Source organism: Tasmannia lanceolata, unplaced genomic scaffold (assembly GCF_043159265.1).
Source record: "Tasmannia lanceolata isolate RefF3 unplaced genomic scaffold, GAP_Taslan_0.1 ptg000006l, whole genome shotgun sequence".
Classification (NCBI taxonomy): Eukaryota; Viridiplantae; Streptophyta; class Magnoliopsida; order Canellales; family Winteraceae; genus Tasmannia; species Tasmannia lanceolata.
Genome location: NW_027518683.1, coordinates 46,810,240 through 46,827,157, shown reverse-complemented (window position 1 = coordinate 46,827,157; position 16,918 = coordinate 46,810,240). Strand labels below are relative to the sequence as shown.

At 36.2% G+C, this 16,918-nt stretch overlaps 1 protein-coding gene across 1 annotated transcript; it reads left to right on the top strand.

Annotated features, from left to right (window-relative positions):
- The first annotated feature begins 1,751 nt into the window (after positions 1-1,751).
- Positions 1,752-13,604, top strand: LOC143880391 (protein trichome birefringence-like 3). The gene is made up of 7 exons (XM_077383334.1): positions 1,752-1,871; positions 2,041-2,235; positions 2,312-2,545; positions 3,971-4,107; positions 12,158-12,218; positions 12,311-12,460; positions 12,529-13,604. Exons 3-6 carry the CDS (start codon positions 2,482-2,484, stop codon positions 12,388-12,390), a joined length of 342 nt encoding a protein of 113 aa, XP_077239449.1. The 5' UTR covers positions 1,752-1,871; positions 2,041-2,235; positions 2,312-2,481; the 3' UTR covers positions 12,391-12,460; positions 12,529-13,604.
- Positions 13,605-16,918: the final 3,314 nt, after the last annotated feature.

Sequence of the window (16,918 nt, the reverse complement as noted above, 5' to 3'; positions counted from 1 at the left end):
AGGTCACATTGGATCAACCTTACCGTTGCGCCAATGAACGAACACGACAAAATTAATTTTAATTTTGTGTTCTCCCAACGCTTGCCATAGGACTTCACATGGGTATGAAAACTTGTGTCTAAATAATGAGAAGGTAACAAGACCCAAAATTTACAGCCTTTTCTTCCTATACATTTCTCTTTCCCAGCATTATACATTTCTCTTTCCCAGCATTGTGGGACTAGAAGTTTCAATACTTTTCATACCAAATCTTTCTTTACTTAATATTGTTATCCTTTGAAAGTAAAATAACACTAATAATTGAGTCATTCGTCTTAGATGTTGAAAATCAAACCTAAACAGTTCAAAAACCTGGACTTGAATTCATATAAATAGGTGTTTAGCTTTATTTTGGGACAATTTTGCATCCACATTTTTAACCAAGAACATTGCACAAATTAAATATCTAAAAATGAAATGAGGGAATTTTTCACAAAATAGATATTTTTATCCTTTTTTTTTTACCCAACAGCTCCCATTGGTAGAAACAATGGGAACCAACTTCTAACTACATAGGCCATTGACCACGGTTGTAAAATATCACTATTTTAATATCGGATTTTAAACTATCTTGATATATCAGAGCTTTAAATATCACAATCTATTGTCCTAGATACTATATATGTATCATGATATTTTAAATATCACCCGTATATGTAGGTAAATCTGACATTCGCCCCCTTTTATTCCTAGACAACCTCTTTTGGGATAAAAAGAGTAGTTATAAACATGGTTTTAAATTTCAGTTTCAGTACCGGTTTCGGCAGCAAAATCAAAATTTCGACTGAAATTTTGAAATTTTGCTCGAAATCCGACGGACTAATAAAAAGAATATTTTATTCGTTATCGAAATCCCTGAAATTTCGGTCGAAATTTCGGGATAATTATAAAATAATTAAAAAATCGAAAAAATGGTCGAAATCCCTAAAATTTAGCACGAAATTTCGAAATCTCGTACGAAATAATGACTCGTTTCGGGTATGTGCCATTTCGGATTTCGGTCGAAATTTAAAACCATGGTTATAAATACTTGAGGGTGGCTTGGAGAGGAAAGGGGGAGAATATGTAGGGCTTCGTATTATTAGAGCCTCCATGAAATGATGTGGGGTTCAATTGTTGGACACGTGCGGGTCCCAATGCTTCCACGAATTATGGTTGCAAATTCTCCCCCTTGGGTTTGGTCAGGCACAACAGGCCCAATTTCTCAATGGGTCAAAAATGTGGCGCTACAAGAATCAGGCCTACACTTAAAACCCACACTCGACCTAGACAGTCGGCCTCTCTTTCAGACCTACCACCAACATCTTTTCATACCCTCTCGATATAAAATGTAAGACACTCATGATTCTCGAGTTTTTATAGAAGCAGAAGAGTTCAAATTTTCATGAAAAGGAAAGGTTCATCAGGCCCAGTCAATTAATTAAAGAGGTCATTATACCTAGATCGTTAATTAATATCATTACTGTTGTCTCCAAATCATTCTCATAAACAGAATTATGCAACAATGTGTTTCCTAAAACAAATAGCTATTAAGGACGAGGATGTTTATGCTACACAAATGGCAAAGATAATCCCATAGCTGGCCACATGTGTGTGTGTATGTGTGTGTGTGTGTGTGTGTGTGTGTGAGAGAGAGAGAGAGAGAGAGAGAGAGAGAGAGAGAGAGAGAGAGAGAGAGAGAGCACCCTTCTCTGTTTTCCCCCCACCTAATCAAGCAGGCCAAATGGGGTTAGAAAGTAGTGAAGATGTTGGCATGCCACCTTTTCTAACCCCCCAATATAATAGAGACCACCACCCTCTATACATTACTTTTACTTTACTCCTACTCAATGGTAAAAATTACCCCACAAAATTTCTTTAATTTCTCATCATTCTGTTGCACCCCCACATGTTTTTTTTTTTTTTCAAAAATACCACCCACATGTTATTAATCACTCAATCTCTTTATATTTCAAAATAGAAGCTCTCCCCTCACACCTTGTCTGAATTTTCTACTCACAGTGATATGCTTTTCACACAAGCTATTAATGAAACCATCGAAAGTGAAACTTCCCCTCTCTATCATGGCTGTCATAGTTTGCGCCTTCGCCTTTGCCGGTCTTCTCTACGCAGAAGATATTTGCGCACTCACTCGCACCTCCATTCTCAAGCTTACACCTTGTTCTAAACAAGATCTGATAAGTGAGGTTACAACAGGTAATTATACTTGGCCACTTTTGCTACTCGACTAATATTTTGCGATTTTGACATGAACTATTTGAATGCTGTGTAGAGGAGAAAGTGGATTCCTCTGAAGAAGAGGACTTTGTTGCAGAAAAGATGGAGTTCGATGCAGATAAGTGCAATGTAGGAAAGGGGAAGTGGGTGTTCAACAGTTCAACAAGCCTTTGTATTCAGAGCAGACTTGTCTGTATTTGGATTGACAAGTATCAAGTGTAAAGAATGGAAGGCTGGACAATGATTATCAGCTTTGGGAATGGCAGCCGAACGAATGCAACTTTCCGAGGTTAACTAACTCTTGTATAAAATTCTTTCATTCTATCAGTAGTAATATCTGTTTAAGTTTAAATGAATAAATAACACCAACTCTAACACCTTATGCTTTTGGAGTGATTGGTTGTTTCACTTGGTAGCAGAGCTATTGCCTCGCGCCAGGTCCTGGATTCAAAACCCAATAACTCCGTGATGTTAAAATCCACCGAACCCAAAAAAAGAGGAGTCACACGTGAGGGGGAGTGTTAAAGTATAAATGATCAAACAACACCTTAACCTACTGGAGTAATTGGTAGCTTCACGGCTCCCAAGTTTGGAATTAGTACAAAACTATAGATTAATGTCAATTTATCTAAGAACCCGACATTTTAAATTGCATGATAGTTCAACATTCATAATTACATCATGTACATATCACTTAGTGCCAGACAAAGCATATACCAACTTGTAAACAAATCTCATTCCCCATTAAAGCGTGGTTTTTATGTTATAATTGAAAACCCGTAAGTATTGACTTCATCTTCCAGGTTTGATGCGAAAGTCGCCCTTGAAAGACTGAGAGGAAAGAGGCTAATGTTTGTAAGTGATTCACTACAAAGAGGGCAATGAGCTCATATACCAATAGACCAAAATCCTTCAAAGAGGGCAATGACAATCATTTGTCTGTATGGTACAAGCTCATATACTAGCAGACCAGAATTCCATAAGACGCGGTCGATCTTTATCTGTATTCAAAGCTAAGGTACAAACACCCCAATCCTCCACAGATTAACGGCCTGTTTGGATAAAATTTATTTGCATATAATCTTATATGCAAATGGTTTTGAAGTTAAATATGATTATTTGCAAATAATGGTTATCATAGTTTTAGAAATGATATGCTTAATGGCTACAAAAGAGGCCTTACTATGCAAATTCTATTAAATTCAAAGTCTTATTCACAAAGAATCAATCTTAGTTGAATCCAAAGAGGCCCAAAATCTTGGATTTCTCTGAATATTAAGCTAATAATGGTTTTATCCAATGCACCCACAGGAGTACAATGCTTCAATTAAATTATACCGGGCACCTTGTCGAATCCAATTATGATCTTTATATAATAGGAACCCAAACATGAGAATACTGAAAGTAGATTCTATCTCCAAGCATGCAAAGAACTGGATAGGGATGGATATCCTTGTGTTTAATACTTATGCATGGTGGATGAGTGGCCTAAAGATAAAGTCGATGTAAGTTCTTCTAACTCCTATAATTGAGTATAGTTTTTTAAGTTTTTTGATGATGCAGCCAAATAGTGTAAGCTATTTAGATGATGCTAATCAATTGCAGCACAACATGACTTTTTTCCATAACTGATTAGTTCTTCAGACTTCTGAGATCTAAATGCTTAAACATTCTGAACTAGGTGATCTGTTTTATGTTATAATTATCATTTTAGGTTTTTCGAATGGAGAAGAAGGGTTTGAGGAGCTTGAAGCACCGACTGCTTATAGGATGGGTTTGAAGACATGGGCCAATTGGGTTGATTCTACAGTGACTCCTAATGAGACTAGAGTGTTCTTCTCTAGGACCAAGGTATTTGGAATTGGATATTAAACTTTGATGGAAGTGGTAGATTAAATCTGGATATTTCTCATCCTTGAACAAGAACTTTCCTAAAGTAAACCCAATTTTTTATTGACTCCAGTGAGCCGAGGGAGTTTATGATTAACGCAGTTGGGCCAAAAACAGAATCAACCTGGGCGAGTCAATGATTGATTCAAAGCTTTTAAATAGTGGTTCCAGTGTTTTGAACCCTCGTGAAGTTCTTTGTTGTTCGTGATGGGGAAACTGTTGCCACTGTAACTTAGTGATTATGTATTTGCACATCTTGGCTTTACTTTCCATTTTGGACCGAGGGGTATATCTGACTCCCAAAATGCTATCAAGTGTTACATGCATGCTTCCCTAATCCTCGATGTCTATCAAATGGCTATATGGGTCTTATCTTTTTTATGTCCATTTAAGTTGAACGGTGAAATCCAAGTAGTGACTTGGTTTGGCAACCTAGAGGGGGGGGTGAATAGGATGTTTATAAAACCTTTACCTTTTTAAAAACTTTTTCTAAGATTTCACCCAAGACTTATCCCTTGTTTAATTAAGTTTGAAATAGTTGAACTTATACAATATTACAAATTAATATACGTTCAAAACCATTGTTGATTAGCAAACTTAATTAGGTAATTTTAATAGCCTAGTTAGCAAGGTTAAGATATTTAGGTTGATTATCAATGCTAACTACTCACTCAATTCTAAGGACAAATAATCAAATAAGAGAGTGAGAGGGAGTGAGAGAAATACCAATCACACAAGTGACACAAAGATTTATAGTGGTTCGGCAAACGGCCTACTCCACTCTTCTCAAGGTCGCACTTGAGGATTTCCACTATTGAGACCTCCACGACGCCCGGCTCCTAGGCTTTTACACTCCAAGGGAATTAAATAAGGATGCCCTTCCACCTTTACAATGACTCTCCTTCTCCGCCGAGTTCTAAGCGGTTCACCCAAGGGAATTAAAAACAACGGATGCCCTTGCCACCGATCGAGTAAAGAAGAAGATAAAAGCTTTGCCTCTATGTAGGCTACAATGCAAGTTGAAGCTCCAAGGATGCTCTCAAGAATAAACAAGTTTAAGCCTAAACCAATCTCAAAAGATTTTCTCAAATCAAGGCACAAAGAGTTTGGTTGGTGAGAGAATTTAACCCAAAAATAGTTCACAAATGAATTTATAGGGTTTATTAGAGTTGGACAATGTTCCTCATGTGTTTTGGACCCTTGAATGGGTATATATAAAGTCCCAACTCCATGTGACCGTTTGGGGGGTAAAACAGTCAAAACTGGGTCAAAAAATCAACTAGCCGTTGGGCCTCCAACGGCTATAATTTTTTTTGAGAAAATACACTTCTCGGAGTTCCGAGAATTTTCTCGGAGTTCCGAGCTCGGAGCTCCGAGGGTTTCTCGGAGTTCCGAGAAACCAAACAGAGATTTAAGTTTAAGAACCTGGTGCATTTCTCGGAGCTCCGAGAATAATTCTCGGAGTTCCGAGACTGGTTTCCAGCAAACAGTGTCGAACTTGTAAAATTCATATCTCCCTCATTTCTCGTCGGATTTTGACGTTCCTATACTCTACGGATATGAGAAAAATGAGAGCTATCTGTTAAAAATATTTTCAAAAATATTTGAAAATATTTTAAATAAGTTTTGATAGGATTTAGTTGCTGGTCCAGGTTGTTGCTTCGGAACTCTGTTTTGTTCATTCTTGTGTTGAATGCCATATGGGTCCCAACATGTTGGTACACCACCATGGCTATTCACTTATCCATTTAAGTCCTTAAAGGGTGTGTTAGTCTCTTTGAAAAACATATTTTTAGGGGTTTTAAGATGTGCCTTGATCAAGAGAAAACACAAGAGAGAAAGGTGATACATACTACCCTTTTGAACACTCTCTTGAATGAACTCTTGAGCCAATCTTCATTTGATCTTCAATGTGGTTCTTGGATTGCTTGTGGGATCTTCACTTGAGCTCCTTGCTTTAACATCTTCCAAGGATGATGCCACCAATGTGTTCAAGCTCCTTTGCATGTTGATCCTCAAGCATGTGTTGTGTTGCATTGTGTAATGGCGATATGACATGTCAAGCATGTCAAGTTCCTGTCTAAGACACAACACTCAAGGCAACTGATCAGTCCATAAACGACTAATCAATCTGTGTTTGTTAATCATCAAAACAAGGTGATTGAATGAACCCATGGGGAACCCTTGGGCTTACAATCTCCCCCTTTTTGATGATGACAAACCAAATTGATTAGATAGGTGGGAGGAACCTCTTATGAGGATTATATGGACAATTTAATCATGACTACTCCCCCTCAACATATGCATGAGATATATTCAACAAGGTATAATACAAGAATGCATATGATAATGGATCTAATCAATTATACAAATTCTCCCCCTTTTGGCATAAGCAAAAAGGAAGAATTAAGCACTTAAGCACAATACATAAAGCATCAAGATATACAATGAGAATATGATGCTCCCCCTAGTTTCTTGTCATGATTTACCAATTAAATTAATGTATATATGGCATGATAAGAGATAATCAACATAGGAAAGGAATGACACAAAACAAATCAAGCCTATGTTGGAAAAACAAAGAGACATTCCAAATTTAGCACAACTTTTTAGGGTATATCTTAGTATATATATAATTCCAATATAAATCTACCCTATGACCCATAATATAGTAATAGATTAGCAAGTTAAAGCTTATATTTTACTTATCATGAAAGAAATTAAGCAAGTTTTAGACTTAGCATGATAAGCCCCCTTTTGTTTTTAAAATTCCTATTAGAATCTTATCATGAGGTGATGTGTAAGTATAGACTCATCATGATAAGCAAGAATATGTATATTTCAAGTTAAAAATATATTCTTAAATTTGCATGCATAGAAATGGACATTTGATCCTAATATGGCTAACTATTAGGATATATGGCATGACAGTGAAACTTATCATGAAAATACAAATTTTCAAGTGAAAGTACACATGATAAGCAATCAAATTCATAGAGATTAAGATTACAAAGTATAATTTTCTCCTATGAATGGGAAACAAGAAAGATATTCAAGATTGAGCACAAAATTCAAAAAGATGAACATTTAAGCCTTTTTTTTTTTTTTTGTTAAAGTATGAACATATAAGCACATATAGGTGGGGAATGAAAAAATGAACTATATAAGCAAGTCATTATAGTCATTTTAAACATGAATATAGCAAAGGTAATCTCTCCCCTTTGTATTTGTCATTTGCCTTATATAAAAACAAGGTATGACATTACACAATAGGCCAAAGATATGACAATTGAATGCTTGGCCATCAAAACTTATTCTTGGAATAGATGATACCAATCTAGATCATCCAAGATAAGTCTAAAAGCCTAAAAGATATGACTTTAAGTCCTAGGCTATGGGCTTTTTGTCTTAAAACAGTCACATGCTAGATGATACCAATTTAGGAGCATAAGACAAGCCCGAACTAACCACATATGGAGCAATCATGGCTCCTAATGGGTGTACTTATCATAATCCAAATGATATATACATTGAGTATCATATGATAAGCCACTAAGGACAAATCTTGACCTTTAAGCTCCCCCTTTGAAAGAGAGTCATGCAATGCATGAATCCAAAGGGTAGTCCTAACATAGACTCTAAGGGATCTTCAAATGAATGATTTTAGATCAACCCTTGGGCTACGAAGACACTTTACTCTCCAAGTGTCGGTTTATCATGATAAAATGATAGTCATAGTCTAGCTCATCATGATAAACAAGCATAGCACAAAAGATGTTCAATCTTTGGCTCATGCTCCCCCTAAATGTGATATAATATTTTTCAAATTTAAGTTTTACTTCCCTAAGTATGCAACATATATAACTAGCCAGGGAGATCACATGTAAATGTATACCTATTCATGTTTGAGAGGTTGGCACAATGCCAATTTGTTAGATATTTTAATTACGGTGAGTGTACCATCTCCCTCTTAGAATCTAAGAAGGCTAAGGGCACCAATTGAGTGACTTTTAAGTTAAAGTTTGACATCTCATACATGTAGATATAATCAACCAAGGGGTGATATCTATAGAATATATATATAAGAATTCCAATTTGACTTGATTCTATAGAACTTAGACATAGAAGAATGGACATTAAAGAACCATGTCTAAGAGAGACATCCATGGCTCATGAGTGAGAGTATACCACTATGGGTAATCATGAGGAAGATATGATCTATATCAAAGCTTCCATGGATAGTCTACCATGTTTGGACACAATGATCATGATACATAAGGTACATGGTCCAAACATCTTCTTCCTACATTCACATACCACAAATGTAAAGATAAGGCATTAAGCACATAGTGCATAAGCCCATTGAAAACCAAGATGTGTGGGAGATATATGTTCCCATCATAATCTAGTGTACACAACCACCATAGTGAATTTTAATTTTACTCAAGTGAGTAAATGCCCAAATATGATTCTAGATTCCTATGATATTTTCATTTCAAGTGATACATTGAATCTAGGCATATTTTCAACTTCCTTACAAATTATATCCTTTTATGAATTTTGGGAAGAGACCAAGGATTTTAAAACCATTTAGGTTCAAGTCTTAAACCTATGGGTTTCCTTTGGTTTTGCTAGAAAGATGTGATCATTTAATGTAATTACTAGCAACTACCAATATGGGTTCAAATGCTAAGGAGATACTTGTAGATTTAATTTGAACACATGGGCAAGTGATGTGGTTGTATATTCTATTATGATCAAATTATGGTTTTCACATTAAATTCTATAGTGGCATGAATGTGGGTGAATACTAAGTGCAATAAGATCTAAATCATAGTGTGTGCACTTAGAGTAGAACGTATAGATACATGAGAATCAAACAAGAATAAGTACATGGTATCTACACAAACAAATCTATCAAAAGATATTTCATTTTAAGCTCATTACCCCTAAATCTACTAATCATATGATGTGATTCAAGTAGGGGATTTTGGAACCCAAACCATGTTGGTTCCAAGCAAGTTTGTTCTAGTTAATTTATCTTTTCTAACCCAAATAAACTTACTACTTTTTACAAATCTAAACATGCATTTAGATTTGTAATGTCCAAATCTATCACAATAGTCACAAGATGCATAAGGGTAGGTAGATGGACGGGATGAACATGATGAATTACAAGAGTGATAATGATGGCAATTGAATTTTACATTCTCTTGTAACTTATGATTTTCCAACCTTAATAATTCATTCTTGATGTTTAAGTCATTGATTTCCGTTTTAAAATTTATTAATTCAAGAGATGAAAGCATTTTGATTTTCTCTTCTTCTTCTTTAAGGAGTTGATTTTCCTCTCTTAGTGAAGCAATGGTATCACTTAGTTCAATAAAATCTTTTTTAAAAATTTCATTTTCTTCACTAAGATGTGCATGATCTATTTCTAGTGACCTAAACTCCTTGTGAATACTAGCTAAATTGTTTTTCAAGTTTAAATTCTTAGCTAGTTGATCCTCAAGTTTCTTATGTAATTCTTGGACATTTTCAATAAGTTCTTCAAGTGTGAATTCGGCATTATCCAAGGGGTCTACATTAGATAATCCCATTAAGCACATGTTTTGATTTTGAAGATTTTCAATAGAGTCCAAAACATTTTTAGCATTTTTACAAGAGGATACTTTCTCATAAATGTGTGGTGGTAATGCACAACATGTTGCAATTAGGGCTTTTGTATTTAGTAAAGATAATTTTTTATTATATTCATTTAATCCTTTAGATTTAGCATTTAAAATAAATCCATTTTCAATTATCTTTACCATATCTTTATCTAGACATTTTAAGTATGTCTTCATATGGATCAACCATGATCCATAATCCGAACCATCTAAAATAGGTAGTCTAGATCCCATCTTTTAAGTTGCCAAAAAATTTGATCTTTTTAACTCTTAACCGGTTAGGGTCTTAATCAAGAGCCCAAGCTCTGATACCAATTGAAATCCAAGTAGTGACTTGGTTTGGCAACCTAGAGGGGGGGTGAATAGGATGTTTATAAAACCTTTACCTTTTTAAAAACCTTTTCTAAGATTTCACCCAAGACTTATCCCTTGTTTAATTAAGTTTGAAATAGTTGAACTTATACAATATTACAAATTAATATACGTTCAAAACCATTGTTGATTAGCAAACTTAATTAGGTAATTTTAATAGCCTAGTTAGCAAGGTTAAGATATTTAGGTTGATTATCAATGCTAACTACTCACTCAATTCTAAGGACAAATAATCAAATAAGAGAGTGAGAGGGAGTGAGAGAAATACCAATCACACAAGTGACACAAAGATTTATAGTGGTTCGGCAAACGGCCTACTCCACTCTTCTCAAGGTCGCACTTGAGGATTTCCACTATTGAGACCTCCACGACGCCCGGCTCCTAGGCTTTTACACTCCAAGGGAATTAAATAAGGATGCCCTTCCACCTTTACAATGACTCTCCTTCTCCGCCGAGTTCTAAGCGGTTCACCCAAGGGAATTAAAAACAACGGATGCCCTTGCCACCGATCGAGTAAAGAAGAAGATAAAAACTTTGCCTCTATGTAGGCTACAATGCAAGTTGAAGCTCCAAGGATGCTCTCAAGAATAAACAAGTTTAAGCCTAAACCAATCTCAAAAGATTTTCTCAAATCAAGGCACAAAGAGTTTGGTTGGTGAGAGAATTTAACCCAAAAATAGTTCACAAATGAATTTATAGGGTTTATTAGAGTTGGACAATGTTCCTCATGTGTTTTGGACCCTTGAATGGGTATATATAAAGTCCCAACTCCATGTGACCGTTTGGGGGGTAAAACAGTCAAAACTGGGTCAAAAAATCAACTAGCCGTTGGGCCTCCAACGGCTATAATTTTTTTTGAGAAAATACACTTCTCGGAGTTCCGAGAATTTTCTCGGAGTTCCGAGCTCGGAGCTCCGAGGGTTTCTCGGAGTTCCGAGAAACCAAACAGAGATTTAAGTTTAAGAACCTGGTGCATTTCTCGGAGCTCCGAGAATAATTCTCGGAGTTCCGAGACTGGTTTCCAGCAAACAGTGTCGAACTTGTAAAATTCATATCTCCCTCATTTCTCGTCGGATTTTGACGTTCCTATACTCTACGGATATGAGAAAAATGAGAGCTATCTGTTAAAAATATTTTCAAAAATATTTGAAAATATTTTAAATAAGTTTTGATAGGATTTAGTTGCTGGTCCAGGTTGTTGCTTCGGAACTCTGTTTTGTTCATTCTTGTGTTGAATGCCATATGGGTCCCAACATGTTGGTACACCACCATGGCTATTCACTTATCCATTTAAGTCCTTAAAGGGTGTGTTAGTCTCTTTGAAAAACATATTTTTAGGGGTTTTAAGATGTGCCTTGATCAAGAGAAAACACAAGAGAGAAAGGTGATACATACTACCCTTTTGAACACTCTCTTGAATGAACTCTTGAGCCAATCTTCATTTGATCTTCAATGTGGTTCTTGGATTGCTTGTGGGATCTTCACTTGAGCTCCTTGCTTTAACATCTTCCAAGGATGATGCCACCAATGTGTTCAAGCTCCTTTGCATGTTGATCCTCAAGCATGTGTTGTGTTGCATTGTGTAATGGCGATATGACATGTCAAGCATGTCAAGTTCCTGTCTAAGACACAACACTCAAGGCAACTGATCAGTCCATAAACGACTAATCAATCTGTGTTTGTTAATCATCAAAACAAGGTGATTGAATGAACCCATGGGGAACCCTTGGGCTTACAAACGGTGTTTCTACTTTCTACATTGATCGTATGGTGTTCTCATTGTTGATATTTTTGGCTATCACTATTGAAAAAAATGTAGGAAATCAACTATGTAAAATATCCGCAGTGAACAAGGTCTGATGTTTCTTTTTTATCTAAATCCCCTAGTCTGACTTGTCATATTGCTCATTATACAATTTGAGATTGTTTCATGTATATTTTGACATTGGAATATCATTTGTTCTTACCAGTTACCAGCATCACAGCTTGAAAATGCATTGAACCAACCAAACGGCGATCATCATTACCAAGGTTCTTGCGGACCCTGTTTTTCTTTCTTGTCCAATTTAACTCCCCCCACAATATTGATACATTGGAGTTTGGAAATGTGAATATTATATTAGGTCAACATTGGTGGTGTTGGGGCTTGCCCAAGAGTCTCATACTGGAAGTCATGCACAGACATCTCAAACTCAGACTGTGAAGACAAGTAACTCTGGTGAAATATCATTTTGGGCTGGGTAGTAAGTGCTGGAGTTATTTATTTATTTTTTAGCATTTAACGTCTTAAATTTTTTTTGTCTGTATGTGAATGAAAATTCAAAGGTTATAATTTTATAATGCTACCGTTTTACTTCTTTATAATATTTTATTGCACTTAAAAGCTTTATGCGTTTTCACATTGTAATATTATAATGCGTTTACAACCTTACTCTCATTTAAAATTTTAGTCGTTTGCAATGCCTATTGTGACCGTTGTACAACGGTAGACATATGGATTGTAATGAACAGTGTATTATAAAGGTGTATATTTGAGACACCTTTTCGCACACAAAGACGATCATCTCCATTCCTCACCTTGGTTTCTCTTGTTTCTTGAGTTGTGTTTACAAGCTTTAAGCTTTTCAAGACTTTGCATGTTTACAAGCTTTAAGCTTTTCAAGATTTTGCAAGTTTCTTTTCAAGTGGGCAAATTATTTGGCATCAACCATTGTTCGCAAGGTCCGAGCCGGTGCGTGCACACCGTCAAAGGCAAAAGATAGTGGTGTTGTATCCTAGAGATAGGTTGCAAGAGAACCCGATTGCATACCGTTCGTAGTGGGGCGATAATCTATCTTAAGGGTAGCGTTAATCCGTAACGTGCCTCTACCACTCAACTTTATTTCAAATTCAATTTCATTTCCATTATATTTTGCTTTGAATCTTGCTAACGGTTTTGAGGATCGCAATTAAGATCACCACCGGTAATTTCATTTTCTTATGTGATTCCAATTAGTTACTTGATTTACTTCATTTAAATTGTTGAACTAATCTACTTGACCCCAAGATTATTATCCAACAGTAAGATGGCATCCAACACCATATTCATGTTGATCGTATTAACAAATTACCTTCAAGACAAAATCCTGCCTACATTTGATGGAATTAGATCCCATACCTGGACCCACTTAGCATGGTCAAGGTGGTGAGTTTAACCCAAAAAAAATGCCACTCTTTCAAAGGCAAGACATTGAAGGGAAGAAATTGGCTTCATGAAGCCATTAGTTGTTGATTTGTGCTCTCTACATTGCTGGGGCTATAGAAGTATTCTCACAGGATCCAGTGTATTTTCCAATTTGAACACACTTCCTAAAGGTTGTGAACAATGTAACAAATTTGGTTCCCAAGTCGAATACAAGTTTTGATGAACTTTACATTTGTTTTAGTGAACCAGAAAGCATTACAACATACTCAAGTTTCTATGTAAAAATACAGTAGTATATTATAGAGGGTTAAGAGTATGAAGGTTCAATGAGAGATCTTTATGCCTCCTAATTTATTATGTAATAGTTAACAATTTTGTGAGGTTTAAAAAAGGCAAAGTATAGGCTCATGAAAGTGGATTTGAACTTTATTCTGTTTCTAAGAAGATGAAATTTCTATCCTTTAGCTTCAACATTCTAAACGTAGGCTTTGTGGTGGAGTTTTTTGTTGGACTGTTTACTTCCCTCCAAGTGGTATTCTGTACGCTCTCTTTATCTTTTCTGTAATTTATGATTACCTCATGTTTTGTATTGGGTTATTTTTTATTTACATGTCCTATCCTATTATATAAAATGTGTGATTGTTTGGATTAGCTCCATCACTCAACCTGGATTGATTGATTTACTGTGGGAACCTTTTCCAAGGCTCCAATTTGTATGAGGGCCCAAGTTAGGCTCAGATTCTGTTGAAGTTAATCCCATATGCTGGAAGAAGAGTTCAATGTAGAGGGGGATGTGAAATGAAGAAATTGAAATACTTTCTATAGGTAATTTTAGGCAAGTTTCCTTTGCAGTTGATGAACTAGGCAATTTTTGATGAGTTTCCTTAGCATCCCTTTTCCAGCAATTGATGAATTACGCAGAAACAACCCACCAAGAAAACTATAACTACTACGACAGTTGGTACTAAAATAACACAGCGGATCAAACGTGGAATCGCATCCGAAGCATACGATCCGATAATTGCCCTAGAATCCACTATAGGAAGAGGAAGAAGAACCCTAGAATCCACTAGGAAAGGGAAGAAGAAGAAGAAGAGAGAGAGATAGAGAGAGACAAACATCTTTGATATTATTCCATGATTCATTTAAAACTACAGCTTACAATGTCTTATATAAAAGAAATGCAATTTCCAACTTAGTAAACTTTTCTTAAAAGAAAGCCCTAAAATTAGAACACCTATAATTAGAAGTGTAATCCTACTACACTTAGGAAACAAATCCTAATAAACTAACTCATTACTAGCTTTCCAAAGAGGAAAAAACCAAATAAATAGTAATCTATTGTCCTACGTCCTAAAAAGGCTAACATTCCTCATGGTAGAGTAGAAGAGATACAAGGATGAGCTCCACCTCATTTTTCCATCACCAAGAAGAAGAATAAAAAAACCATAAATGCCATATTTTTCACGAAAATGACTAGGTAGAAGTCATTTTCGCGGTGAATGGTAACAAGCAATTTTTGGGTCTCACACATGGACATGTATGTGAAATCAAATATCATTGTGCATCATGAGGCGACCCACATGGTCGTGGTCCCATCCCAAATGACATCCCATGCCCAAGATAAAGAACTTCAAAAATCAATGGATTATCATTTCGTGGTCGTAACATAAATGAGGCTTATGCATCAAGGGTGTTGGATCATCCAATGAAGGTGTTCTCAATGACATTTGGCGGAACATGGTTTGTAGCATTTTCCATTCAGAAGCAGGTCCAAACTGTTTATCTACTAACTTCAATTTTGTGTTCTGCTAAAGCTTGTCATAGGACTTCACATAATATGAAAACTTGTCTCTGAATAATGAGAAGGAAGCAAGACCCATAATTTGTAGTCTCTTCTTTGTGTACATTTTCCTTTCCCAAGCATTGTGGTACTAGAAGTTTCAATGGTTTTCATACCAAATCTTTCTTTACTTATTATTGTTATCCTTTGAAAGTAAAATAACGCTAATAACTAAGCCATTCGTCTTAGATGTTGAAAATCAAACCTACGAAGTTTAAAAGCGGGGCCTTGAATTCATATAGGCTACGTTTGGATACCTCATGCTTTTGTATTTGGATTTGGATTTCAGTTTTGGATACAATAATTCATCAATCATCCTCATGCTCATGTTGTGTGTGTGTGTGTGTGTGTGTGTGTGTGTGAGAGAGAGAGAGAGAGAGAGAGAGAGAGAGAGAGAGAGAGAGGACTCACTCTGCTGCTGCAGTAAGGTGAAGGAGCAGCGAGGGTGAAGGTAATTGCCACAAATATTGATTTCCAAATAATGTCTTATAGAACAGATTTGAAAATCGGATTTTTTTCACTGATCGAGTTCCAAATCTCAACTGCAAAAGTGAGAAATCCAAATCTAAATCTTGTGGGTATTCAAACGTGGCCACGAGGGACTTGATAGGGACCATCGCATAAGACATTTCACGCAACGGCTGTTGCATGAGAGAGCAGCCACATAGGCTTAGATTTTGTCTTATTCATTTAAATCATCTGAGGTGGCTGCACTCTAATGCAACAACCATTCCACGAAATGCCTTATGCGATGGGCTTCGATCGACAGATGAATGTGGTGATGAGTATAGTTGATAAAATGAAGGTTCTTGTCTCCTCCATCAACATAACACAACTCTCAGAGCACCGGATAGACGGACATGCATCGGTTTACACAGAATCACAAGGGAAGTAATTGACAGAGGAGCCAAAATCAGATCCACAACACTACACCGACTGCAAACATTGGTGTTTGCCTGGAGTGCCCGATACATGGAATCAACTATTTTATTAATATTCGTAAGCAATATGAAAATAGGAAACCATTCATGCATTAGATAATTAATTTCAAATATACATAAAGAGTACATACTCGTCTACAAACAACTATACTTTCTTCATACATGACAAGTTTTATTAACAACTTAAAACATAATTTTATAGAAGATACTAGGTTGTAATTGTGAGGGATGGGGGATTCAGTTCAACCATCCTTGGCTTCTTGTTAACAATCTTAGAAGAGACCTTCCCAAGTGGAATTGACGAAGGTATCGGATCAGATGCGGAGACATGGACTCCCAAGGCAGCTCTACCTGAAGGGTCAGGGTTGTTGGACCACTCTGCATCCCATTCAAGAGCCTTGGCTGTGCTGCAAGCAACACTAGCACCCCCTGGGACTGCTAAGCTCGCCGAGTTCTGTATTGAAAGAAAAGTGAATTCAATTTTTTATATTTCCACCATAACATATTTCTATATAATCAAACCTAGTTTCAGCTAATTACCTGTGGGAAGAACCTTTCAAAGATCATTCTGTAGTAGTATGCTTCCTTGGTGATAGGTGTATTGTGTGGGAAGATGTGTTTTGCATTGAGCATCATTTTATCTGTCACCTGGAAAGATAAAAGAGAGTTAAAAGAAAGAGTGAACAGAGTATTGAGAGAGAGAGAGAGAGAGAGAGAGAGAGAGAGAGAGAGAGAGAGAGAGAGACTTTACATGTTAAGCTGC